General features: G+C 35.6%; 1 protein-coding gene across 4 annotated transcripts in view; it reads left to right on the top strand.

Annotated features, from left to right (window-relative positions):
• Ppp2r2a (protein phosphatase 2 regulatory subunit Balpha) overlaps window positions 1-27339 on the top strand; it is a 67404-nt gene that overhangs the window by 26888 nt on the left and 13177 nt on the right. Inside the window, exons 1-4 of one of the 4 annotated variants that reach the window (XM_046447774.2) lie at window positions 869-1002; window positions 1868-1986; window positions 11990-12087; window positions 24766-24931. In XM_046447774.2, the coding sequence (XP_046303730.1) occupies window positions 1959-1986; window positions 11990-12087; window positions 24766-24931 (292 nt within the window). In that variant the 5' untranslated portion in view covers window positions 869-1002; window positions 1868-1958. Of the gene's footprint in view, window positions 1-863; window positions 1003-1867; window positions 1987-11989; window positions 12088-24765; window positions 24932-27339 lie in introns of those variants that run through there. The other 3 variants (XM_058580421.1, XM_046447772.1, XM_046447773.2) reach the window with 3 other exon arrangements.

The raw sequence follows: 27339 nt of genomic DNA on the forward strand, positions 1-27339 counted from the left end.
TCTTCATCTTCTAAGTGGGTATATTAATTAAACCAGCTTTATCTAGGTTGTTGTCTGTGAGATCAAATACTAACATGGGGAGTACATTTTTAATGTTGCCTGCTACTGATGATATTATTGCATTTTACTGACTCAGATCACTCTTGTTCCTTATCAGAGTTCTGGAGTAACTCCAGATGGGTCTCCAGTTGTTTCCTCCACTTGCTCTCTATTCCTAATTCACTTTAGTTGTATTCCAAGGCACACATTTCTTTGGATTATTCTTAGTTAAATCTCCCTTCTTAGTTTTAAAAAAAAAAAAAAAGCTGATTTTTGCCATTGGAATAAGGTCTGTAACATTTTTTTTATACCTAAAAGTCTCTAGCCTTTTCCTCCAGATATTCTGATGCTTATCCAGTTTGTGGGGAACCTGAGAATCCTATCATAAAACAAATTTGTTGGGTGTGACTACCAAAACAAATGGACAGTGGAGTATGTTCTAAGTTTTATAGCATGGCCACAATAATCATAGTTTAAATATTTTTGGCTAGTATAAATAACTGGATATCATTTCTTGTTATAAAACTTTTTCAATAAGATAAATAGATGCAGGACCTTTGTGTAGTACTAGTTTGGATAATCTTCATGAGAAACCATTTGCATTATATTTGATAGGACACTAAACAACTTTATGTGCTTTGTGGAATTATTTATGAGCCAGTTAAAAGTTGGTGAACATCTAATGATGATAACTAACTTCAGTTTTAGAATGGTCAATTTATAGCTCTTCCTTCTAACTTATATAGCAGTTATACACCCAGGCTTGTTGTCTGTTAGACTCAATGTTTATTAGCAACTTTTTATCTCTCTGTTCTTTGTTGCAGGAGGGTATGGTTCCATTCCATTTTATCCAAACATGATATCAGATTATCCAGGAACAAGTTATAAAGAAGGGAGACTGGTTCCAGAACACATCTCTGGAAATTACCCTATGGACCCTGACTCTCATGGCAACATTACAATGTAGGTTCTGTCTAAGCAATGATAGCCAGCGGTCTTTGTTGAGCTGATCACATGACATGTTCTTGTTTACTGAGTCAGATTGAGGAAAGTCTATTTTAAAAAGGCCAGTAGCACTTTTTTATTCCTTAAGTATTTACACCTCCATGATGTGGTTGGAAATCATAGTGAAGTTGAGGTGATGTTTTAGCCAAGAGACACATAGTATGTGATCTTCTCTGAGGCCTCTGTAAATCTACATGCAAAGAGGCAGCAAAGCAAGGCAACTAATACTAGTTGCTTGCTTGAGCTTTAGCCTTGGACTCTCATGAACTAAATGGGACCATTTGGAGAGCTTTACCTTGGCTAGATTGACCCAAAGCCTAGAGACAGGCTTTTGTTTTTGCTTTCAGTAGCAAAGTCACTTAACCACTGTGCTTATACCATGTAAGTCATACAAGGCTTATTTCTTAACATTTATTCCTTATTTAGCTCACAATGCAACTCTGAGAAGGGTTTTTAAAGATGAGGAAACAGTCTTTAAGAAGCCGAATTACTTCCTTAAGGTTATACAGACAACAGTGAAGTATGGGACCCATGTTAGTCTATCTTTAGGGCATTCCCTGTGCCAGTTTCCTACAGATGTGGCCCTGAGAATGTGTTAACAGGTATACTTAGATGAAGGTATGCTCTCAGCCCTTGGGAATGGGTGCCTGAGTGGGTCCTGGGCAACCGCAAGCAGCTTCATCTTACCTTTATAATATACCATACAAACATTGCATTCTGTGTACTCCATAACGTGAAGAAGGTGGGAACACACTCACTGCTGCACTAAAACTAAGAGGAGGGAACTTCTACCCTCAGGTACCTACTACTATCCTCCTTTCAGCCTCTCAGGTACAGGAAGAATGTCCTATCAGTGCCAACTGGGAAAAGTGTGAAGAGGAAATCACAGGAGTCTGTTGAAGGGAGAGGAAGAAATGTTTGGGGCCTGCTTCCCGAGAGCAGGTGAATAGATTAATAAGCCTTATTCACTTTTGAGAGGGAAAAATTCCTAAAGGGATGGCACAAACTTGATTTACTGTTCAGGGTGACATAATACAATATTCTTAAATCTTGAACATAGCACATAGTTGTGGGAGGAGTATCCTGACCTTGGGGGGAAATAACAAGAACTTTGAGCTCCCTCTAGAGGTCCACAGTGGTAAAAGCATCGTAGAGGTCTGCAGGGAGGTAGGTCCCTTTAGCAATAAACTAGCATTTATAAATGCATTCTCTCTAAAAACTTTTTTTTTTTTTTTTTTTACTTTGGGAGAGAAATGAGCCTATGAGAAGAAATTTGAGTTAATCATTATAATTAGCTCTGGGGCCAGTGAAAAGATAATGAAAATGAATCATGTGCCAAAACAAACTAGTATATTTCTTAATGAGAGCTCTAGTGTTGAAACAAACCAGATCAAAATGAGAACATACGAGAATCTGATTTCTATACTATTATATATCAGAATGTTTTGAGGGTGCATCCTTAAATTGGACAGAGACAAAGGTGATTTGTATATCTGCCATGTTCTCATCCTTACCTCCCCAACATCCGAAAAGAAAAGAACAAGTGATAGATTAGTAGGAAATGCAAGTTGCATTCTTAGTGAAAACATGTAGGTAAGCTAACACGTGTAGTTTTTTAATTTTTAAAACCTCCTCTGGATGGGGTTGTGGTCAGAGGTAAAGCACTCACTTTGTATGCGTGAGGCACTGGGTTCGATCCTCAGCACCACATAAATATAAAAATAAAGATATTGTGTCCACCTATAACTAAATATATATATATAAACCCTCCCGACTACATGAAAAATGTATTGTAGAACAGAAATCTTAGTGATGGTCAGATACACCAAGGAATTAGTTATGGGCCTAACTTACTACAGTCATTACTTTACATATGCATGTGTGTGTGTGTGTGTGTGTGTGTGTGTGTGTGTGTATAAAGTTGTAGATGGACACAATACTTTCATTTTACTTACTTTTTTATGCAGTGCTGAGGTTTGAACCCAGTGCCTCACATGTGCAAGGCAAGTGCTCTACCACTGAGTTATAACTCCAGCCCTGTAGTTATTACTTTTGTTCTTGGTATATTTATAGTAATCTTCAGAACTTAGAGACTTCAGTTCTTAAAAATTAGTATGAAACTAGAATGAAGGACTAAATAATGTTTGTGGTAATATTATAAATATGTCAAAGTTAATATTTTTAAGTTCTAGAAATGCTAAAAACAAAAAAACCTAAGGATGAGACCTATGAAAGGGATTCCAGTACCCAACGCGAAAGAACTCTCAGTGGCCAAATCTGGAACAATTTAAACACAGTAAATGCATAGTATTAGATTATAACCTATAATATGAAATAAGTATTATGTGTTCATACAGATGAATGAATGAATGGGGAGGAAGAGATAAGTTTCAAATATGAAAAAATTCTGAATAATTTATGTAGGTACTCTCTGCTCAAAAAGGTGAAGCTTAAACCCTCCATTCCTTGAATGTTGGCTGTGCTTAGCAATTTCCTTCCAGAGTACATTATATTGGGAGTGTGTAACTATGGTGGAGAAAGCTGACAAAGGATACCTTGACCAGATGATATGGATTATTATCAATAAATCATGTGAATAGGATGTACCCTTAATAATGCTGTGATACAAGTGGTCCTCTACTCTGGTCTTTCTGCCAGAAACCTAAAGTTATGTCGTGGTGGTGATAAAAAGCATCTGATGGTCCGAAATTGAGGTACATACTTAAAAGTCTCTGACCATTACTTACTCATCAAAAACAAGGAAAGTCTGAGAAACTCTCTCAGACGAGAGGAAGGACATAATGGACTAAGTGTAATATGGTACCCTTGATGAGAACCCAGAAGTACAGGATACTAGGGGGAAACCAGTGACATGTGAATAAATGTGAAAAACTAATGATAATGACCAGTATTGGGTCCTTTTTTTTTTTGTACTATTACCATAGTAATACAAAATATAAACAGTGGGGAAAACTAGGTGAAGGTGTATATACAGGAATTTACTGTGCCATCTTTGCAACTCCTCTGTAAATCTAAGACTATGTTAAAGTAAGTTTATGGAGAAAGATTCATCTTGGTTAACTCTTATGCTGTGTAGCTTTATTCCATAACAGTTGACTTCTGTTATAGTCTATATATTACTACTTAAAGCACAGTTGTTTCTAACTTTTCTGTATAAAAGTGAGAAAACACCTGCTCTAGTTTGAGTGTGATTTATATCCCAAGAGTGTTTTGGAAGCTTGGGTCTCCAGAGCCTTGTGTCCATTAAGAGTGGGCACCTAGGGCAGGGGGCATAGAGTGTGTTTAATTTGCCCAAGGCCCTGGGTTCAATCCCTAGCACACCCTCTCTCTAGAGAGCAAGAAGTAGAGTCTAGTGGAGATCCTTGGATCATGGTGAGGCATGCCCTTGGAAGTGAGAGTAACACAAATCCCATCTCAAATGTAGCAGGGTCCTGGTAAATGATTCAAGAATCTCTAGCATCAGCGTTTTGTCCTCCAGCAGTGCAGTTTTCTGCTAGAGCAGAAAGTGTTCTGCTTCCTTGTCTTCCTTCCATTCCCATTTCATCATTGATTGACTTGAAACTTACTGAAAGTATTTTTCACTAAAGAACCATTGTTCATGAATTATAGGTTCTCTAGTGGAGATCTGTAGTCATAGGTAGTTTCACACCGTTTGCCAATGTGTTATCCCTTCAAGTCTTTTAATTATCCATACTAGAAGTTTCCGAGGAAGAGCATGTTATTTCTCTCCGGGCCTTATTTGCTTTTATCCGCCTCATGTGTTCTAAGTGTCTAGATAATGCATATGCTCCGTGAAAGATAAATCCTCTGAAGACAGGCATCTGTCTGTCTGTCTCCAAACAGACTTGGAGATCATAAAAATTAATTGACATGAAGCAGAGCTGTAACTTTATCTTGTGTCCTGTTGGTCTTACTTGAGGATTAGTGAAAAACCAGGGCTTAGACAGGGAAAGAGGCAAAAAGGAGAGGCAGATTTCAGGAATAATTAGGGCAAAAGGGTATCGACAGAGAAAGAACATTTGAGGTTTCTAACTCTGTAGAGAACTTAAAGACATTTTTTATGGGCATTTTTATGCATTGACAGTTTTTTTGGATTATTTTAGTAGTTTAACTTCAGGACATAATGTTTCAAGAGTATTGAATGCTTCGTAACGCATCCAGAGAAGATTGAATGCCAAGCAGCCCATTAAAAATATGATAATCCTTAGAGGACCCTTGAAGGTTTTAAATCAGGAAAGAAGTGTGTAACAAGTAAGTAAAACATCAGATTAGGATTTAGGGTATCGGGGATGAGATTCCAGTGTCAAGAAGGTGTTCTTTTCCTAAGGTATAGTTGACATATTGTGAAATTCACCCTTTTTAGTGCACAGTGTTTCAGGCATTCACAAAAACCTAGCTACCACCACAATCAAGACCAAAGCCAAGGGCTGGGGATGTGGCTCAAGCGGTAGCGCGCTCGCCTGGCATGCGTGCGGCCCGGGTTCGATCCTCAGCACCACATACCAACAAAGATGTTGTGTCCGCCGAAAACTAAAATAAATGTTAAAATTCTCTCTCTCTCTCTTAAAAAAAAAAAAAAAAAAAGACCAAAGCCAAACTACAAAAAGTTCCAGGCCCCATTGTAGACCAGTATTCCACCTATATAATAGCCCCTTGCAACCACTGATCTGTTTTTTCTTCCTTTAGTTGTGCCTTATGCTTAATGTCATATAAATGGAATCAGAATATATAGCCTTTTGAATCTGGCTTCATTCATTTAGCACATTGAATTTTGAGATTCACCTATGCTATTGCTTGTATGAGTAGTTGTTCCTACTTACATTATTCAGTGCTGTCTCAAAGTATGGATATACCATATTTTATTTGTTTATTCTCCAGTTGAGAGTCATTTGGGTTGTTTCCAGTGTTGGGTGATGACAAAGCTCCAGATTTCTTTTTACATCCAGATTATTTTGTAAGCATTAGTTTTTATTTCACTTGGGTGAACACAGAACAAATTTAACTTAAATTGCTGAAGTTATTTTTCCCAAAGTGGATGATTGTGCCATGTTGCATTCCTATCATCATTAGGTGAGAGTTCCCGTAATTCCACACAGCACTGGGTATTATCCCGTTTTTCTTTCATGTTAGTATTTGAACAGCATGTAGTGATATCTCATTACTTTTATTCACTTTGTAAAGATCATCAAGGTTATTTTTGTGCTAATGGCTTTCACTTTGGTAACTATTCTGTAATTCCTTGTTTAGTTTATACAAATAGTATCAAACATGTTTTGTAACTTTTTAAAAATTCAGTGACATTGTAGACAATCTTCTAGATAAAAGTTAATTTGTTATTTTTTATTCTATGCATATACATGGATAGCCTTTGTTAAAATACACACTAAAATAATAGTGGTTCTCTTAGAAGTGAGATTAAGGATGATGACTCTTTTTTTCTATACAATTTACTTGTAAAGTATTTAAAGTTAATTTTAAAGACTTATGATAATCTCATACTGTAAATGATCCTACAAAAATTGCTTTGTATATAAATATCTGATGACTAATTTTTAATTGCATGAATTTGCTAAGAGACTAATTAATTACCTGTGGTTATGTTTAAATAGTGGGACTTCAAGCCTTTCTTTTTCTTTCCTCTTTTATAAGTTGATTAGTTTATAGAGACCATTGTATTTTTTAAATACTTTGATTGCAATTCTGATTTTTGTCTTCCCTAAAAGTTATAGTTATCAAGTGGTTGGTTAGAACCAGTGTGGTTGTTAATTTTTAACTAATTTTATTAATTTAAATTAGAGAATGTGGTCTTTAAAATTTATAATTAGAATTCTTTGAGTCTTTTCTATTGCTGAATGTAACAAGTAAAACATCCAGAAGAAATGTATACTTTTTATATTGATATAAATTTCCTGTGTTTATCATTCATAATTTTAGGATCTATCCCTTTTCCCTCCCTGGTCCCATCTACTTTTCTCTCCTTGTTTAATCTTGTCAGTCACAAAGGGGGTGTGTCAACCTTCTAGATTTTTGTCAGCTCTATTCTTAATAACCCTGAAATTATCAAGAAAAATCTTTGAGCATACAAAGATTTATGATTTGAATTTTTAAACCTAGCTTTAATTGATACATATAATAGGAAAGACCTTTTTTACTATTAAATTCCTCTTTTTAAAAAACACAATTTTGTCAGTTATTGGGGACATTATTGGTCCAAGTGTGGCAGTTTGCAGGACCATAAATTTGTTCCTTGGTCTCCATGACTTAGAATATTCTTAAAAAAATGTTCATGATGCTGGAAAAAAAATTTTTAAATTTTCTAAGCCTGAAATCCAAACCTATATTATTACTATATAATATTATTATGAAGGGTTTCTTTGGAGTAAGCAGAGGGTATAGGTTTAATGGATAACCTATAGCTTACTGTGTAAACAAGGGAAGATTATATTTGAAGTACTGGAATTTTACAGAGTTCTTCACAATTTTGCAAAGTCACATCACCAATTCAAGGCTGCTAAAAGGCTTTCATTTGTCACTACTACATGCCAGTATAAGCTTGCACTTAGAATATGTATTAACCCTTTTGTGTTAGTTGTCTTACATAGTAGAGAATAGAGTATCATCTTGCTTGAGCATTTATATACATATTGGTCATCATTTTTTAAAATGTTTCCCATGTTTTTTCCACCCAAGGCTATAGGGATGCATGTTAGAACATTCGATGTCATCCCACAAGTCAGGTCTTGAGGGTTTTTTTTTCCCCCTTGTTCCTTTTTACATCATTCATTTTTTATTTTATAACTAGGTCTTCAAGGTCATCTTTTCTGCTATAGTATCTCGTCTATGAATCCTAGTCATCATATCTTCAAATCTTTCATTTCCAACTAACTTTTCAATTTGTGGGAGCAGGGGACAGTTCTAGGGATTGAACCCAGGGCCTTATGCATGCTAGGCAAGTGCTCTGCCATGAAGCCACATCACCACCACAACCACCCCCCCCCCTTTTTTTTTTGTCTTTTTTATCTTTAATTTCTGTCGTTCATGTTTCATTTTTGAACATGAAACATATTTCCAATCCCTGCTTTAGATCCTTATCTACTAGGACCTTCATCATTTGTGCCATTTCAGGCTCTGTTTCTGTTGGGTGTTCTTCTGGTTGTAGTTCATATTTTCCCGCCTCTTCACATTCCAGGTAATTTTAAGTAGGGTGCCAGACATGGTCAATTTATGCTGTTGAATATATTGAATATTGGATTTTCTTCTAGCACAGAGTTAAATTATTTGAGTTTAGTCAGATCTTTTTTTATTTTTTTTTTTTTAAAGGTTTATTTTATTTTTTTGAGAGATAGAGAGAGAGAGAGAGAGAATTTTAGTATTTATTTTTTATTTATCAGCAGGCACAACATCTTTGTTTGTATGTGGTGGTGAGGATCGAACCCGGGCTGCGCGCATGCCAGGTGAGCGCGCTACCGCTTGAGCCACATCCCCAGCCCTATTTTTTTATTTTTTATTTTAAGGTTTTTAGGAAAGCTCCACAAAGGCCCAGATCCATGTTCAGCCTAAGATTCTCAAGGTAGATCCCTCTAACTCTCTGTACAGTATCTATCCTTTGGGTTACTCTGCCCATCCTTCTGGCTACTTCAGCTTTCTCAAAATTCCTAGTTTCTGTCTCTAGACCCAGTGAGATTGGTGGTCTCTGGATTTTTCTGACTTACTACCTTGTCTTGGAAGCTCATTCCAGTCAGTAAGCTGCAGTGGATATTAGGGCTCGGTTTCTGTTCCTCCTCCTGTGGGCTCGCAATCCTATGCGCCATAGTGCCCATTGTCTGAAAACACTTGTTTCCTATATTCTGTTCACTTTTCTTCTCATTCAAAACTAGAGGAGACTGATTGCCTGGTTAAGCTTTATGGGAAATAAATTATTATTATTATTATTATTTTTAAAGATTCAGTCTATCGAGAAATAAATGAATTTCCTTCCAGGTATGAAAGGTTGGGGCTAACAGTGTAGCTGGATCGTAGTGTGTGTACGCCTGTTTTTATTTTTAAAAAGGGGAGGCTTATTTAAGTATTTACAAGTTCTTTATTTCTTAGACTTTATTTCACAATTGATTATTTTGTTTTATTATACTCCTGGAGCCAACATATGGCTCACTCTCTTTTACTCCTTCTCTTTACTCAGTCCTGTACTTCATAATGATTTTCTTAAATGTATACTTAATCTTAAACTGTTTATTTATTGTGGCTCTAGTTCTTTCTTGTAAGCCTCTTTAGGAGGGTAGACTTTAGAACATGTATCACCCAGTGCTTTGAATGTAGGAGGTGCTGAATTAAGTACTCAAAACTTTACTGTAGGGAATAGGCAGTAGTTGCTTGTGGTCATTAGTAAGTCGTATAAAGATGTTTAATTCTAAATATTTTCTTGAACACAGGCATTTTAATAATGAAAAAGAGGCAATAAACTGAACATTTCTATATTATTCCACTGGTCATCATTCAGTGATTTGCAAAATCCTGTGCTGCTTCCTTATCCATATAGTTGTTCATACCTGCTAAATTTGAATACTGGCTCTGAAGCCTAATAGTTATGTGTATTTTTCTTCAGCAAGTTATTTACTTTGTCTGAGCATCCCTTTGCTTTTCTCTAAATTGAAAATAATATCTATGTTATAGTGGTGTTATGAAGATTAATAGTAGAATTGTATATAAATATCGAGCACATGTACATCATGGTTGTACATGTCCCTTTGAATTGTTTTCTTTTGACATTAGTTCATTGTCTTTGTATCCATACAAACCATATTTGTTAATGTCAGTGTCCAGATGCACAAACAAGGGTTGACATTTTCTGTAAATGGCCAGATAGTAAATCTTCAGTCTCCAACTACTTATAGATTGAGCTGGGTCCCAGTAAAATATCATTTACAAAAACAGGCAGTAAGCCAGGCACTGTGGTGCACGCCTGTGATCCCAGCAGCGCAGGGGGCTGAGGCAGGAGAATCTGTAAGTTCAAAGCCAGCCTCGGCAATGGTGGGGCACTAAGCAATTCAGTGAGACCCTGTCTGAAATAAAATATAAAATAGGGCTGGGGGTGTGGCTCAGTGGTCAGGTGCCCCTGAGTTCAATCCCCGGTACCACCCCCCCCCCAAAAAAAAAAAAAAAAAAACAGGCAGTGGACCATAGCTTTCCAGCCTGTGACTGTGGGGTACTCTTACATTTCTTAATTGTGTGGTTCTTTAAAATATATATGTAGAGTAATACAGTTATAATCATATCTGTACATGATTGTTTCATTGAAATCATTTATTTGGAACATAATTCTCAAATGGAATTTATAAAATCAATGAGTATCTTTGTAAAGTATCACGACTCTCAAGAACTGAAGGATTTAAAGAATGTCAAGGACAATTAATATACCGTAGTTATTTTTAATTATCATTTCTATATACTATCTAAATGTTTCACCTGAGTTTTAACATGAGCTCATTATATGTTTGAGCCCTTCCTTGGCTATCTGATTGTGTCCTATTCTGCAAAAAGAAATAGAGAAGGTAGGTGACAAAAAGGGATGACAATGAGGTAAAAATTAAACCAGTGATGCTGATATTGTCTTTCCCACCACCATCACCAACAGTTACCATTCCACCCCCAAAAGAAAGTAATTATTCTGAGAGGAGGTTCTCTCTGTTTATTAACCCCATATTAGACTATTTTTTTTATAAGATTAATATAGGGTGGATTTTTTATTTTTTTCCCATTGTAAAATACCCTCCTTTTTCTTTTTGCAGCACTAGGGTTCAAACCCAGGGTCTTACAAACTCTAGGCAATCCCCCTACTACTGAACTGTACCTATAACAAAATAGCATTTTAAAAAAGTTTCTTGTGTAGTTGGAGATGGACAGAATTGCCTTTATTTGCTTATTTTTATGTGGTGCTAAGGATCGAACCCAGTGCCTCACATATGATAGTCAGGCGCTCTGCCATTGAGCTACAGGCCCAGCCCCTCAAAATAGCATTTTTAAATAAATCTTTTTAGGAAAGATTCTCCTTTTAAAAGCTGTTATTTTTCTTTGGCGTTTAATTGTTGGCGGTTTGTGAGAATTCAGTTGATGTGTATCCTGTCATACTGGGCCAAGCATGAAGTTCAGTTTAAGACTCTAACATTGTTGTATCACCGTTTGCCTTTTAAAAGCATTTTATAGTTGCTTAAATAATCTTAAGGTATTCCCAAATATTGATAGTTTTTATTATTCTTAAATTTATATTATCAGCCTAATCCTGTGTACGTAATAGTTTTCTTTTGACTTGAGTGAGTTGTTTAAATGTTCAGAATTCTAAGTAAGTTCTGTTTATTAACTTTTGAGGATAAAATTTGAATTTATGACTATTACAGTTCCATTTGAAATTATTTTTACATTTTCAATTTTACCCTCATTCTAGTAATAGCTGCCTTAAATATTTTATAGGTCATTTTTGGGTGTGGGAGTATGGTAGAGCAGTTGCATAGCATGCCTGAAGCCCTGGCTGTGATCCTCAGCATCCCAAAATCAGGCAAACCCAAGTTTCTCAAAGATATATAGTTAGAAGATTAGCAAGATAACTATTATTTTGTATTTGATCATTCTCTCATAGAATGTTACAGAAGTTGTTGATTTCTTTGCATTCACAAATTTTAGTAAAATATTAATAAACCATTAATTTATTATTCGCTGTGCTTCTGTTTGTTAAAATAGTTTTAAGTTGGTTACTATGGGGGATTTTTTTCTTTTTTAGTGGATTAAAATATACTTGAAAGAACTTAAAATTCATTGTTTCCGTTGGTGAATTGATACATAGACTTGGAATTTGTCAGGAAACATGCTCAGCTCTGAAGTTAGTGAATTGGAAAACAAACTAATGTCTTTTGTTTTTGTTCTAATTATACAGCAGATATAATTTCTACAGTAGAATTTAATCATTCTGGAGAATTACTAGCAACAGGAGATAAAGGTGGTAGAGTTGTCATCTTTCAACAGGAGCAGGAGGTAAGTGTTTAAAAATTTAATATCTGATTTTCAGTTCCATCTTAACTGGAGCTTGTGTTGCACTGGAGAAGCTCAACAGAGGATGTTGGAATGTTTAAGAAGAGGTGTTTATTTATTGAGTAGAACGTTCAATATATAGATATTCTGGTTCTCTTAGCTTTGTGTGTATATGTATGTGTGTTGTTTCACTTTAAAAACACAACAGCTTTAATTGTAAAATGATTTGGTTAGAAAAGAGGGTGGAGTGGTTGAATAATCCAAGATTTTAACCAGTTTAGAAGCTTTGACCCTTGGGTTTCCTCTTAATTCCATAAAGCAAATTTGCTTTGACCTCCTCTCAGCGCTTAGTTTGCTTTATGTAATTGAAGGTGGGAGGCTAGTTAAAAAAGCAGCTCAATTATTTTGATATTAGTTCATACTAAAACTGTTAGTATGTGATTTAAATGTAGAGGTTTAAATGCCAATTGCACGCATATGCATGTAAATAATTTACAAGGGTAGTGCTAGCTTTTTAAAGCGACTTGATTGGATATTGTTTCCTTTCCTCTTAAAGAAAGGAATTTCTCATTGTAGAATCTATGATTAAAGTGCAGTTTTGCTTTGTTTTTCACCTTAGGCACACTGATTGACAGGGTCTCTTACTAAAATTTTATGCTGAACAAAATTTGTCACACTGGATTTTCCTCAACTCTCCCTCCATTTGTAGATTAGAGTTTGACCTTTAAAATTAATTGTTATGAAACATCTACCCCTGTCTATCTATAATATTAAAAAAGAATTTAAAGTAATATGGATAAATAATAGATTTTTACAAATAGATGTCTAAATCAACACAGGTTTTAAAGGATTGTGAAATTCCTTAAATAAGCAAAGAATCTAGTAATAATACTACTACTTTGCACTTCTATAGCGCCTTTGACCTGAGGATCTCAAAGTGCTTTACAAACACTAATGAATTAATCCTCACAACACCCCAGTGAGGTAGGTAATTTAATTTTAAAAGAAATGATTAATAGTGTCTGATTAGAAGATGCACAAACACTAAATATGTCTCCTTTATTTTATTTATTTTTTTAATTTAATTTTTTTTTTTTGATTGGAAGAATAAGATAAATAAGACTCAAGCTTTGCTTGACAAAGAATGGTCTGGTGGGAAGGGGGTAATTAGTTTAGTTTTCTGTTACTGTTTTCAAGCAACTAAAAACTTGACCATAGGTATCTTGAAATACTGAAGAGCTGAAATGGGACCTTAGAGGTCATTACAATTTCCCTTTATTGCAAGTGAGAAAGTTAGGATTTAAATAGAACAACCAGAAACCAGAACTTCTGACATGCTTATTAGTCTTTTCAATGTTTTTTGCTGCCTTTTGTGTTAGATAACCAAAATGTGTTAATTTTATTCTAGTTTAGAGCAGGCCTTCCTATAGACGTTCTTTGCCCTTGAAAGTGTTTTTTTTTTGTTTTGTTTTGTTTGGGTTTTTTAAATATTTTTTTAGTTGTGGACACAATATCTTTGTTTTTAACAGAGAATTTTTTAATATTTATTTTTTAGTTTTCGGTGGACACAGCATCTTTATTTTATTTTTATGTGGTGCTGAGGATGGAACACAGCGCCCCACGCATGCCAGGCGAACGCTACCCTTTGAGCCACATCTCCATCCCTGTTTATTTGTTTTTAATGTGGCGCCCCACGCATGCAAGGCAAGTGATCTACCACTGAGCTACAACCCCAGTCCATTGAATGTGTTAATAGCTCTCTACAGTTAGCCTTTGTTTTAAAGAAAGGAGCTTAGAGAAAAGCTTTTATAAATTAATTTTGCTTACCTTTGGTTAATCTCAAAGGATAATGCACAGGTTTTACATTCTGAGGATTTCAGAGAGAGTCTTTATTTTCGTTGGGTTGTTTCACTTTGTTATTTTAAAATATAAGCTGTCTGGATTAAAAATTAACTTGAGAATGAAGTCATTTTCACTTTCAGTAGGTGGAAGTGTGTTAAAGTCAAACCAGATGTGAAAAAAAATGGCTAGAATTTAAGGAAGATGTGTCAAATTTTTCTTTAATAATGGGTTCAATAGGTGTAATCAAAATAATAGTTCAGTGTTTTCCTAAAGATTGTCAATTATATTATATTAGTTTGAAATTAAAGATGCAACATGTTACTGAAGTTGCTCAGTTTTACTTATGTTAGAAAATACGGCCCAAAATTTTATATTGAAAAAATAATAATTTCTGCTGGGAGTGGTGGCACACATCCTAGCAACTCCGGAGGCTAAAGTAGGAGAATTGAAGGTTTAAGGTCTGTCTTAGCAATTTAGTGAGACCTGTCTCAAAATAAAAAGGATTGGAGATGTAGCTCAGTGGTAAAGCACCCCTGATTCTATCCCCAGTACCTCCTCTGACCCCCCTCCCCCCCAAAAAAAGAAAGAATAATCATTTTCTGTGATTCTTTACTGAAATCCCACTGAAGATTCTAAAATGCTAATATTTCAAATACATACTCTTTTAAGAAGAAATGAGCAGAATGATTTACTTTGGGGGAAGAGTCACTGGTAAGAAAAATTAGGCTTCCTTTATGTGTATCTGTCATCCTTAATCTTTTTTAATAATTCAAAATAGGTGGTGCTGGGGTAGTTCATTGGTAGAGCACTTGCCTAATCTTAGTATGGATCCAATATCCATCTCCAGCACTGCAAAAAATTAAGTAAAATCATTGTGTAGAACCTCAGTTAAGTAGCATATATTTTTAAAATTAATTAACACAAATATATTTTTTAGTGATAGATTAAATAACAATGATGGTAATGGTTGGATTTCCCCCCGAAACTTAATCTTGTTAGTAAATTGATTTAATGCATTTTTACCTAATTAATTTTCCACATTTTAAAGCCATGTCTTAATACATCCAAGAGCTTCTAATACGCTGTTGTCTATAGAATGCCATTGGTTATAATTGTGTGGACTTTACACACTTTGCCTCTAATTGTTAGGCAAAATTTTACGAATTCACGTGTATGTATCTGTAAAATAGTGGTAGCTGGAAAAGTGGAAAGAAACTTACAGATGATCTTCCTATTCTTTAGCTCAATCTCAGGAATAGTTATATAACAAAGTTATATTATTTAGTTTAGTGACACAGCTCTGGGATTAGAATTTGGGTCTCTAATTTTTAGATTAGCTATTTTTTTAAAAAGTCTTGAATTTTTTTTTTTTTAAATAACTTTATTTATTTGTGGTGCTGAGGATAGAACCCAGGGCCTCCCACATGTTAGGGGATTGTTCTACCGCTGAGCCTTGACCCCAGCCCTAGATTAGCTGTTAATGTTACACTCCAGTGTAGCTGCCACCTGACCAGTGGGTATTTCTTAGTGTCTGGTAATGATATAATACAATGGTGTTTGATCATTGTGACTTTATCCTTTTACCTGTGATAAGATTCCTTGATAAACTTGACTTTACTGGGGACCAAAAACCAAAATATCTTCACCACTCTTTTTAGTGCCCTTACTTAAGAAGAGGTCATACACTCTAGCAGAAAACTTGGCACATCCGATTTCAACATCTTTTAACCCATCTTTTCTGATTTGTTTCATCCTTCAGAAATAGCAGGTCTCCTTCCATGTCATCCTATCTAGTGTCCATCTGTGTCCTGCTACTACTGCCTGTACATCTGTCCCCAAACCAAAATGTGAAGAAACTGAGTAGTTATTTAGTGGCTCTTCATTCAGTTCAAGTATATTTCAGACTGATAATTGCTTAATATTTTGACTGCCATTTAATAGTATTTTTATAAATAATAAATGCATTACACAGATTCTCTGTTGTAGAACAGGGTATGTGAGGAAATGGAGGCACAAAGCCAGAGAGCTTTCCCTGAGGTAGTCACAGCCATCATGTGATCAGTAAGTCCAAAAATGTGATAAGTAAGCCAGTGTAGTTGGAGCATGTGCTGAAATGGGTGACTATCTTTTTTATTTATCTTTACCATTTATGATAGCTTTTGACAAAAAAAAAGGAGATGATGGAATATTTCCTTTTTGTTAATGTAAATATTAATGCAATTTTTAGACACTTGAATAGCTGTAAAATATGTACTTTAGTTTTTAGAGATTTTTTTTTTTTTGTGGTTTATTTGGGTGTTCAGATTAGGTAATGAGCAGTTGTTGAAGAACTTGGTTTCCTGCTGACTCTGGTTTACTCAGACTTTCCATTTTCTTGGAAACTTTCTAATACTCCTGGTAAGATAAGCGTAGGGCGAGAGTTGGGCTTGAGGAGAAAGTCTAGGTGGGTAAAGTTCCTTTTTGGGTTTCTTTTTATATTCTTTTTGATTCATGTAAGATCTTTGATTCCTGTTTTCTAGGAGTGCTGGTAACTTTCTTGAATTTTCTTCTCTCTTTATTATGTTTTTGTTCTGTTTTGCAATGCTGGGCAAACACTGCAAACACGCTGCCATTGAACTACATATATCCCCAGACTTTTTCACCTTATTTTGAGACAGTGTTAAGTTGCCCACGCTGGCCTTTAAGTTACAATTCTGCCTCAGCTTCATGAATAGCTGGAATTATAGGCATGTGCCACTGTGCCTGGCTATGCTCTTTTGTTATCTTTTGGGACATTTCCAAAATTGCCTAACAGGATAACGAAGTACCCTTAAGAAAGCATGTTCAAATGGGTGTGGTGTCACACATGTGTAATCCAGTGGCTTGGGAGTCTGAGGCATGAGGATCACAAGTTCAAAGCCAGCCTCAGCAAAAGTGAGGTACTAAGCAACTCAGTGTGACGCTGTCTCTAAATAAAATACTAAATATAGCTGGAGATGTGGATCAGTGGTTGAATGCCCCTGAATTTAATCCCCAGTACAAAAAAAAAGAAAAAGAAAGCATGTTGTTCTTTACAAAAGATAACAAGTATTATCAATATGCTGACATCCTTTCTAAATAATTTGGAAAGCTTAGAATGAGTCAACATGCAGTTTAGCAAAATCCAGTATCATTTATACAAAAGATGTTGACTTAGTTTGATGTTAGATAAGTGTAAGAACAAAATCTGCTTTCAGATAATGTGGCAATATTCACTTAGCATGGTTTTTCCTATGTGTCAATCAGAATAGCAGATGTAGCAAGGTCCGTGAAGAATGATTGGAGAGATCTAGGCTAAAGGGAAGAGAATACAAATAGAGCTTTGATGATTAAGGCTTCATGAAGAAAAAGAGATTGATTTATTTTGTATGTAGGAATAAATTCACAAGAGATAGATCCCCTAATTTTTCAGGAATATTGTAGAGAGAATACATGAGAAACTAAAGAAAACGCCCTTACACTTTGTTTCAAATCAGAGTTCCTATCTACAAAATAAGGTTATTTTTCCAGCTACAAGATTTTGACCATCTTTATTTTTCATTCATCCATCAGCCAAGGCCATGTTTTTCAGAACGTAAAACAATAGAATATCTGGGGCATGTATTTAAAATGCAGATTCCCACACTCCTCCTCCAAATTGCAAAATCAGAATTTGGTGCAGTTATGTAACTTCATCACTTCAGCTTTTTTAAAAGCCTTTTGAAAATGTCACCTAATAGAAAAGGTCAAAATTGTCTGCATTACAGTACCAAGATAATGAAAAAAGTTCCAAAATGCATCTTGATGCTTATATTTAAAATACTTCAAAACAGCTTTCTTAAGAATGGAGCATACAAGAGGAAGTGAGGGGAAAGGGAAAAATAATACAAGGGGGAGAAATGAATGACAGTAGAGGGGGTAGAGAGAGAAGAGGGGAGGGGAGGGGAGGGGAGGGGGGATAGTAGAGGATAGGAAAGGCAGCAGAACACAACAGACACTAGTATGGCAATATGTAAATCAATGGATGTGTAACTGATGTAATTCTGCAATCTGTATATGGGGTAAAAATGGGAGTTCATAACCCACTTGAATCAAAGTGTGAAATATGACATATCAAGAAATTTGTAATGTTTTGAACAACCAACAATAAAAAATTAAAAAAAAAAGAAGGGGAGGGCAAGCAAGGGTAATTGGATTCAAAAATGTTACAGTGAAACCCAATATTCTGTATAACTAATATGTACTAGTGAAGAAGAAATAGGGCTTTTAAATGAAGCCAAAATAAATGAATGAATAAATTTGAAAAAAAAATGAGCATGATTATTCAAATAAATTTATGATTTAAGTTAAAAAAAAAGAATGGAGCATAACATTTTTTTAAAAAGTGCACAAAATCCTAAGTGTGTAATTCATGATTGTTAATAAAACATACTTGAGTAACTCTCCCATGAATCAAGAAGTGGGATATTACCGGCACTCCAGAAGTTGCCTTTTGCCCTCTGTATCCCCCATACCCTCTCCTCCCAAATCAAGCTATGAATTTGTTTTGCCTGCTTTGAATTTTATATGTATATGGCACATTTTACAGAATTTAAAAGCTGGAATTCATAGGGTTTTGCAGAGATTTTCCCCCCCATTTAATATTTTTTATTCTTTTTAGTTATGCATGACAGTAGAATGTATTTTGACATACATAACGTGGAGTGTAACTTCCCATTCTTGTGGTTGTACATGATGTGTGGAGTTACCACTGGTTGTGTATTCATATATGAACATCGAAAAGTTACATCCGATTCATTCTACTGTCTTTCCTATTGCCACTACCCCTGCAATTGTGTGTTAGCATCCATCTATCAGAGAGAACATTCGGCCTTTGGTTTTTTGGGATTGGCTTATTTCACTTAGCATGATTGCCTTTAGTTCCATCCATTTACTGACAAATGCCATAATTTCATTCTTTTTTATGGCTGAATAATATTCCACTGTATATGTACCACATTTTCTATACCCATTCATCTATTGAAGGACACCTAGGTTGGTTTCATAGCTTAGCTATGGTGAATTAAACATTGATGTGGTTGCGTCACTGTAGTTTGCCGATTTTAAGTCCTTTGGGTATATGCAGAGGAGTGGGATAACTGGGTCAAATGGTGGTTCTGTTCCAAGTTTTCTGAGGAATCTCCATATTGCTTTCCAGAGTGGTTGCACCAATTTGCAGTACCACCAGCAATGTATGAGTGTACCTTTTCCCCCACATCCTTGCCAACATTTATTGTTACCTGTATTCTTGATAATCACCATCTGACTGTAGTGAGATTAAATCTCAGGGTAGTTTTAATTTTTGCAAAAGTTCTTAACCTTTCTGTGGATTCTTTGGAGAGCCTGGTAAATTTTGTGAACTTCTAATCACATAAAATACATGAGATTATATAGGAAGCCATCTTGAAATTTACTTATCAATCTTTTAAAAAGGGGCTGGGGCTATAGCTCAGTGGCAGAGCACTTGCCTAGCATGTATGAGGTACTGGCTTGATCCCTAGCACCACATTAAAAATAAACAAAGTAAAGGTATTCTGTCCATCTACAACTACAAAAAAAGTTCAAAAAATATTTTAGAACACTTTAATACTGTGATTTGTTGCCTACAGCCATAACCAGAGGAAATGTTGGATTTCAGCAATATGAATATGAAAATTTACCCCCACCTCTACCACATTCACGAAATCCCTAGTTTCATTCTATGGATCTTTGAGGGTTGGTTCATCCATGAACCCAAAGTGCAGAACTCTGGAATGCAGTCTCCTTTTACCAGTAAAAAAAAAAAAAAATTAGTTCAGGCAACACGATTACTTAACTTTGATACCAGAGCCCCACATGTCCTTATTCTCAGCCCATAGCTTTGTCTACTTTGACTGGGAAGCAGTAACAATTTGTGTGCCAGACCCTCTGCAAGGTCTATAAATCTAATTTATACAACAAAATAAGAAAACATTTATGCTTGCTATCTATGTCCTGATTTTGTTATAAATTTGAGACTTTAAAAAGTTAGGTAATGCTTCTAAGTTAGGTAATGCTAGATAAGTAAATAAAAGTTAATTCTCTATAACTTGAGATAAATATTCACACTGCTAGATGCTGGTTATAAAATGGGGGGCACCTTCTATTTGGTAATGAGACTAATTATAAATCACAGAAAGATCTTTAATAGTTATATCTAATGAGAAAGAGATTTAATCCTCAGACTTTAAAATATAGGTTGAGCATCCCTAATCTTAAAATGATAAATCTAACATGCTGTAAAATCTAAAACTTTTTGAGCACCAACACAATACCACAAGCAGAAAATGTCACACCCAACCTCATGTGGTATTTCATACTAAAAAAATGCACACAGGGCTGGGGTTGTGGCTCAGTGGTAGAGCGCTTGCCTGGCACAGTTATCTTAAACTCCATGTATAAGGTATATATGAAACAAATTTTGTGTTTAGACATGAATCCTAACCCCAAGATATTTTATTTTGTATATACCCAAATGTGAAATTTGAAACATTTCTGGTTCCCCAAGCATTTCAGATAAGGATACTCAACCTGTTGTACTCAGCCTATAGTTGCTATTATGAATGACCTCTTCCATAGTCAGTAAATGCCTTTTAGGGAATTAAAAAATTGATACTTCAACCAAAAATTTTGAGACTGCCTCTTTCCCCCTTTAGTTATTGTTTTTTTTCTTCAAGAATAAAAACCTAAATCATTCCTTTAGATGAATAAAGACCTTTGTGTGTGAAAAAGGCTGATTTTTCTCAGGGAAATTTTTTCAAATTTAATTATATTTCACAACTCAAAACTTTTAGTTTTAGTTTTAGTTTTTGTTGCTGGGTGTGTAATCCCAGAGGCTCGGGAGGCTGAGGCAGGAGAATTGTGAGTTCAAAGCCAGCCTCAGCAGTGGCGAGGCACTAAACAACTCAGTGAGACCCTGTCTCTAAATAAAATACACAATAGGGCTGGGGATGTGGCTCAGTGGTCGAGTGCCCCTGAGTTCAGTTCCTCCTACTTCTCCACCTGCCCCATCACCCCCACCAAAAAAAGTTCATGTTTTCTCAGATTGATATATGGCTTCTTTTGTTGGAACCTTGAATACAACAAAGTGTGTACTTGGGAGGAACACTTTCTGTTTTTGTAACTTCAGGGACAGGGTTTGATAAGCATGTTGGGGGTTGGCAGAAGACAGAAGAAAGCACTTCACAGAGATTAAAATGGTGAGCCATTGATCTGCAGTGTGGATTTAATTGATTATAGTATCGTAGAATTTACTTGATCTTCTGGACATTTGGGTCTTTATTGCATCATTATTCATACATCTTTACACATGTTTTTTTTTTCAGTAGATCACACTATGACATAAAATTACTAATTTTTGAAAGCGTTTAATATTAATAAATTTTGGGGGGCTGGGGATGTGGCTTAAGCGGTAGCGTGCTCGCCTGGCATGCGTGTGGCCCAGTTTCGATCCTCAGCACCACATACAAAGATGTTGTGTCCGCCAAAAACTAAAAAATAAATATTAAAAATTCTCTCTCTCTCTCTCTCTCTCTCTCTCTCTTAAAAAAAATTAAATAAGTAAACTTTGGAATAATGTCCTCCAGAAAAGTTATGTAAGCATGTACTTCTAGTATATGATTTTTGTTCATTCTTCCAGCACTACAATAGTAGTCATTATCATGTTTTACGTTTTTTTGTCAGTTTAAGGGGAAGAAACAACAAGACATAGTGGTGCACGCCTCTAATTCCACCTACTTGGGAGGCTGAGGCAGGAGGAACCAAGTCAGAGGCCAGCCTGTGCAATTTAGCAAGACCCTGTCTCAAAATAAATGAAAAAGTTTCAGTGTTAGAGCACTTGCTTACCACAGGTGAGGCCAGGGGTTCACATTCCCAGCATCACAAGAAAGGGGAAGAGGGCATTATTACTTAGTTTTGATTACTAATGTAGTCATATGTGCATATCTGCTAACCATTTTTATGTGAATTCTCTGTTTATGACCTTTGGCATCTTTTAAGAGAAGTGTTAATAGTTTTCCTAAGGGTTTTTAAAGACTTCTTATACATGAAAGATATTGCCCTGTTGCCCTATGGTAGTTCTGTTGTTTTGTTTTGTTTTAAGGAACCTCTGTATAGTGGGTGCATAGTGTTTTCCATAGTGGCTACACTGTGTATGTGGTGTATTTTTAACATCATTAACTAAACATACTTAGAAAAATACACAGAACACTAGTACTTTTTCATATAACAAATATCTAGATTGTCTCAAAGTAAATAGGACTGGGCTGGGCACAGTGGCACATGACTGTAATCCTAGCAACCTGGGAGCCTGGGACAGGATGATCACAAGTTCATGGCCAGCCTCGACAACTTAGGGAGGCCCTCAGCAACTTAGTGAGACCCTGTCTCAAAATAAAAACTAAAAAAGGCTGGGGATGTAGCTCAGTGGTAAAGCACCCCAGGGATCAATCCCAAGTAATCCACTTTACCACCAAAAAGTGTCATGACCCTCTGTGATGTAAGAGTTTATGTTTCTTAAACAAAATTCAGAAAACTTCTTTGATTTTGGGTGACGTCTTTTTTAAGTGGCACAATGTTGAACACACAAGATTGTTTTTCTTCACATTCACTTGCCGTACTTGATTCATGCAGAGAACAGTGCTGTCCTGATCATTATAATCTAAACGCCCCCTGGCCAAGTTGTAGGAAAGTCCTATGCTGGCTGAGGGCTCAGCTTTCCCAGTCTGCTGTACATCGCCACTCTGGCGTCTGTTTGTTTTCTGTTACTGCTCCTGTCATCTCTGCTGTTAGTCTTTGTCCTATGAGTATGTCGTTAGGAATTCTTCTGTAACTTAGTGGTGTTTCAGGAGAGGAGAGGCTAATATGTGACTGACATCTTTCAACTTTTTTAGACATAATTTTCTCCTTGTGTGATGTATTTGTGATGTATTTTTGTTTCCTGTTGTGAATAGATCGTGCTTCTTGCAGTCCATTGCAGTTGCCAAACTCCTTGAAATTTTGTTTCGACCCATGCCGCTGTTCTTGAGTTTTCAGAAGGATTTTCTTCTTTTGTTTCTGAACATATTTTCATACATTGTTCTTTCTTTACTCCAAAAATATATTGTATGTTTCGCCCTTGCTCTTTACATTGGTGACCTGAGTTGTATGGACCTTGATCAGTTTTTGCTTTTGACTCAAGTTTAACTTAAAGTTATTTGAAGGTGGGGATTCTGTGTTAAATCTCTGTCCCACCTAGGTCTTAGTAAACATGCTACTATAGACTGTAGTCCCTTAGACAAGTGTTTAATAAGTGTTTAATGAAAAGACAAAGTTCAAAACAGAATATATAAAAAATTGAATTGCTACTTTATATATTGCAGTTTTTTGGTATATAATGAAAAATCTTGTGAGACTGGGTTAGTAATGTTAGGTGTAAAATTTACGGCATTTCTTCTGAAGTGTATATATTTATGGTAATGAGACCAAAGCTCTGAATATGATTTTTATTACTCCCTGCAAATCTCCAAGGTGGCTTAAGTTCTGTGGTATGCTTTGTATTAATGTCGCAAACCTACTCCCTAATAATTGATACTGTTATCCAAGGACTCCAATATAATCGTGTCCATGAATGAGCAATCCAGATCATCAAGTTATTGGGGGAAAAAATAACCTGAAACTTAATCTAATAAAGGTTTTCTTTTGATATGGAGACTAATAATAGGATTTCTTCTTCTTCTTCTTCCTTTTTTTTTTTTTTTGGTGGTGCTGGGGATAGAACCCAGGGCCTCAGACATAATAGGCAAATGCTGATGAGTGAGCTTAAAAAATTCACTTGATAACTTATGTTTATTTAAAATAGTTGTCCATCAGTAATAACCAGTTATTCTTTGTTTTAAACTATTTTTCCATTGGTTCTTTTTTTGAACAATTTTTTTTGATCGGCTATTTAATTATGTAGTCAGAAGATGAAATTGTAAATATTATTATAATTCTCATTTTTTACTGAGGTATTAAGTGTTAACTGAAAAAGTTTACAAGTAGTACCTTTATCCAACAATTTAAATTATATTTTTTCAAGCTGATACTAAATGAAATAAATCATCAGTATGTATAAGGCTTGTAAGAAGATCAGAAGGGTAGTTTAAGGGTAAGCACTTGTTGGTGGAATGGGAAGGATGTTGCTGGCTAATGCTGAATGTATATTTAATCAGTAGCCATGTTCTGTGTAACAGTGGTCTTGGGATAGCCTGTTGAATCTGTGTCTTCTGCCTCCCCCTCTTTTCACATAAATGTAATGAGGTCATTGCATTTCTGAGAACTTTTAAGTCTTTTCAGCAGTGAAATAATCAAAAGACAGGCATCAGAAAGGATAAGGGAAAAAACATTAAATAACAGGTGGGAATTGACTCCCTAAGGTAGACAAAGTATAGCCTCAGCCAGCTTTTTCTGAGCAAGCTTTAAAAAAAAAATCTGGTTTTTCGATAAACTTCATAATTATAAATGTTCAGGATTGTTGTTTTTATCAGTATGACTCCAAACTATGTGATGTGTAATTGTAAATTAGTAATTCGATTAATCCACTCCTTGCCCATTGAATGAAGCTTATTTATTGAGCTTTAGCCCCCCCCTCAAAGCTTTCTTATTTATTCCTTACCGACCTTTAAATGAAGAAAACAGAATATAATTGTATTTAAGATAAAGATAACTAATGGACTATCCAGGATTTGCAGGATGTGTTGAAATTGATTACATATTATTTTGAAATATTAATCAACAATGATCCAAATATTTTTGTTTTCATTTTAGAACAAAATACAGTCTCATAGCAGAGGAGAATATAATGTTTACAGCACCTTCCAGAGCCATGAACCAGAATTTGACTACTTGAAAAGTTTAGAAATAGAAGAAAAGATCAACAAAATTAGGTGGTTACCCCAGAAAAATGCTGCTCAGTTTTTATTGTCTACCAATGGTAAGTGCACATGTCCTCTTCAATGCCTACTGCTCGAATCTGTCCCACAGGGCTGCTCACCTTTTCCAAGAGGGCTCATAATAAGAGTTCTCTGTGAAGAGACATTAAGAAACTTCTCTCTACTTCTCTCTACCTCCCCCTCCCTCCCTCCCTCCCTCCCCCCCTCCCTCCCTCCCTCTCTGCCCCCCTCCCTCCCTCCCTCCCTCCCTCCCTCCCTCCCTCTCTCTCTCTCTCTCTCTCCCTCCCTCCCTCCCCCCTCCCTCTCTCAATTTTTAGATTCTCGAGTACCAGTTATTTAATGCATGTCCTATTTGTAGTGAAAAGAACAAGCTGCTTCACCATTGGGTTAGGTTGGTGCTATTTTTGTCACTGTTCAACTTCGTAGCTTTGTGCAAGTTACTAATACTCAGTTGAATTTTCCTCATCAGTAAACTAGAGACGGTAATGTCTGTATTATAGTATTATTGTATTAAATTTAATAACTTTGCTTACATAAGGAGTATGTTAATTCCCTTTCCTCCTTCTTTCTAAGTGTACCTAAGTTCTATTATATGCTGGTTAGAGTTGACTCTGTAATTTGAAGCCCTTTATGACAAGTTAAGTATTGGAAAATTTCCTTTTGTTCCTTTGTATTTTTTTCCCTATAAATCACTGTTGGCTTACCCGAGAATCATTACAGTGATTTGAGGAGATATTTCAGAAACCAGATAGCAAGTATATAGAATTTTAGATTTTAAATTTTAAATCTTTTTTTGAGACTGGAACAAGGGTTGGGAGAAACATCTCATTTTCTCAGCCCCCCTTGCTATTAATAGGAGAAATTCTAGCACCTAGACCTCAGTATTTGCAGAGTATGAACTCAAATGGCTTCTGTGGTAACATGCTAGATGACATTGAATGCCCCTTCATCCAGTTTATGCCTCATAGCCCTTTTATACTGAAATCTTAGAAATGTGGTCAACAAAATATTGCAACTCCTGATGCCATTTTACCTCCTCTTAGGGAACCGTTTTTCTTATCAGATCTCTATATCAGCCTGTTGAATCTGTATCTTCTGCCTCCCCCTCTTTCACATAAACTGCATTGTCCTCTCACTAAAAATAAAGTAACTAAAGCCTTTAACTCACGGCATCATAGGTGGAAGTAGTACATTTACTTCTGTTACGTGTTGGCTTCTAATTTTTTTTGTTTTAATTTATATGGTAAAGTAAATTATTCTAAGACTCATTTTCATTGATGTGAAATAATGCAGGATCCTACTTTGAAAAGTAAAATAGCAATTACGGTCATCAAGTATTCGAATATTCATAATAATTTTTGGCAGCTCATTTCTTATAGACTATATCATTTTATTTTTTACAAAAGAAAGTTTTAAGTGTAGACTGAAGTAGAGAGAATAGTATAATGAAGCCCACATGCCTGTCTCCCAGTTTCAGCAGTTGTCATTACTTCTTCCTTCTTCTGTGTTATTTGGAAGCAAATGCCATTTCAACTCATGTGGATTAAATTTTAACTATCCTTCACTTCTTTTTATGTCTACATGTGTTCTGTAGAGCCTTTGTTGTGCTCCTCTGGAAACATAATCACCAGATGAGCCTTTCTAGACCCTAAATGTTATAAAAACTCAGTGGCGAGAGAGGCCGCTAGAAATTCCAGTGGCTGGATCAACAGTGTATGACTCTGTAGTTTTTATTAACAGTATCTCCCAAATAGATTTAGTACGTAAATTTAAACTTGCAAAGTTTTTGACTAGTGTTACAAATTATCTGAAGGCACTATACAGTGAGTACATTGTAAATTTTTGTCTTGATGAATTCTAAATAAACACAAATAAATTGAGAATGCATTATTTTGTTTGTGGGTGTGCTAAAAGTAGTACTTGAAAAATAGGATCCAAGGTGGGAGGATAAACTTGGCATGAGCATTTTCTAAGCTGTTGTGCCTGGGTGATAGGATGCAGAAAGGATGGAGGAAGGAGTAGGACTTAAGCTACATCTGAAAGGTTTATTTAAAAGGACAAAAATGCAGGTCAGGAGAAATAACATCTGATAAATCTGAGTGAGATCTTTATTTTGTGTGGTTTTTCTCTGTGAGAATTAGCATAATACCCCCTGTACCCCAGTGTAAGGGGTCTTTATAGTCATAAAAATAAGTTCAGAACTACTACTATGGGATATAGTGAACTCACTTAAAATTCAAATGTTTTTGATTCTTTTTTTTTTTTTTTTTAATCTTTCGCCTTTCTCTGGTGTGTGTGTGTGTGTGGAGGGACACACCCGGGATTGAATCCAGCTGCCCTTAACCACTGAATCATATCCCCAGCCCTTTTTATTTTTTTATTTTGTGACAGGGCTTACAACCTCATTAAGTTGGTGAGGCAGCTTTGAACCTGCAACCCTCTTCCCCTA

This window comes from Marmota monax, unplaced genomic scaffold (genome assembly GCF_021218885.2).
Source record: "Marmota monax isolate L192 unplaced genomic scaffold, Marmota_monax_Labrador192_F-V1.1 WCK01_AAM20220418_F8-fsc00040, whole genome shotgun sequence".
Classification (NCBI taxonomy): Eukaryota; Metazoa; Chordata; class Mammalia; order Rodentia; family Sciuridae; genus Marmota; species Marmota monax.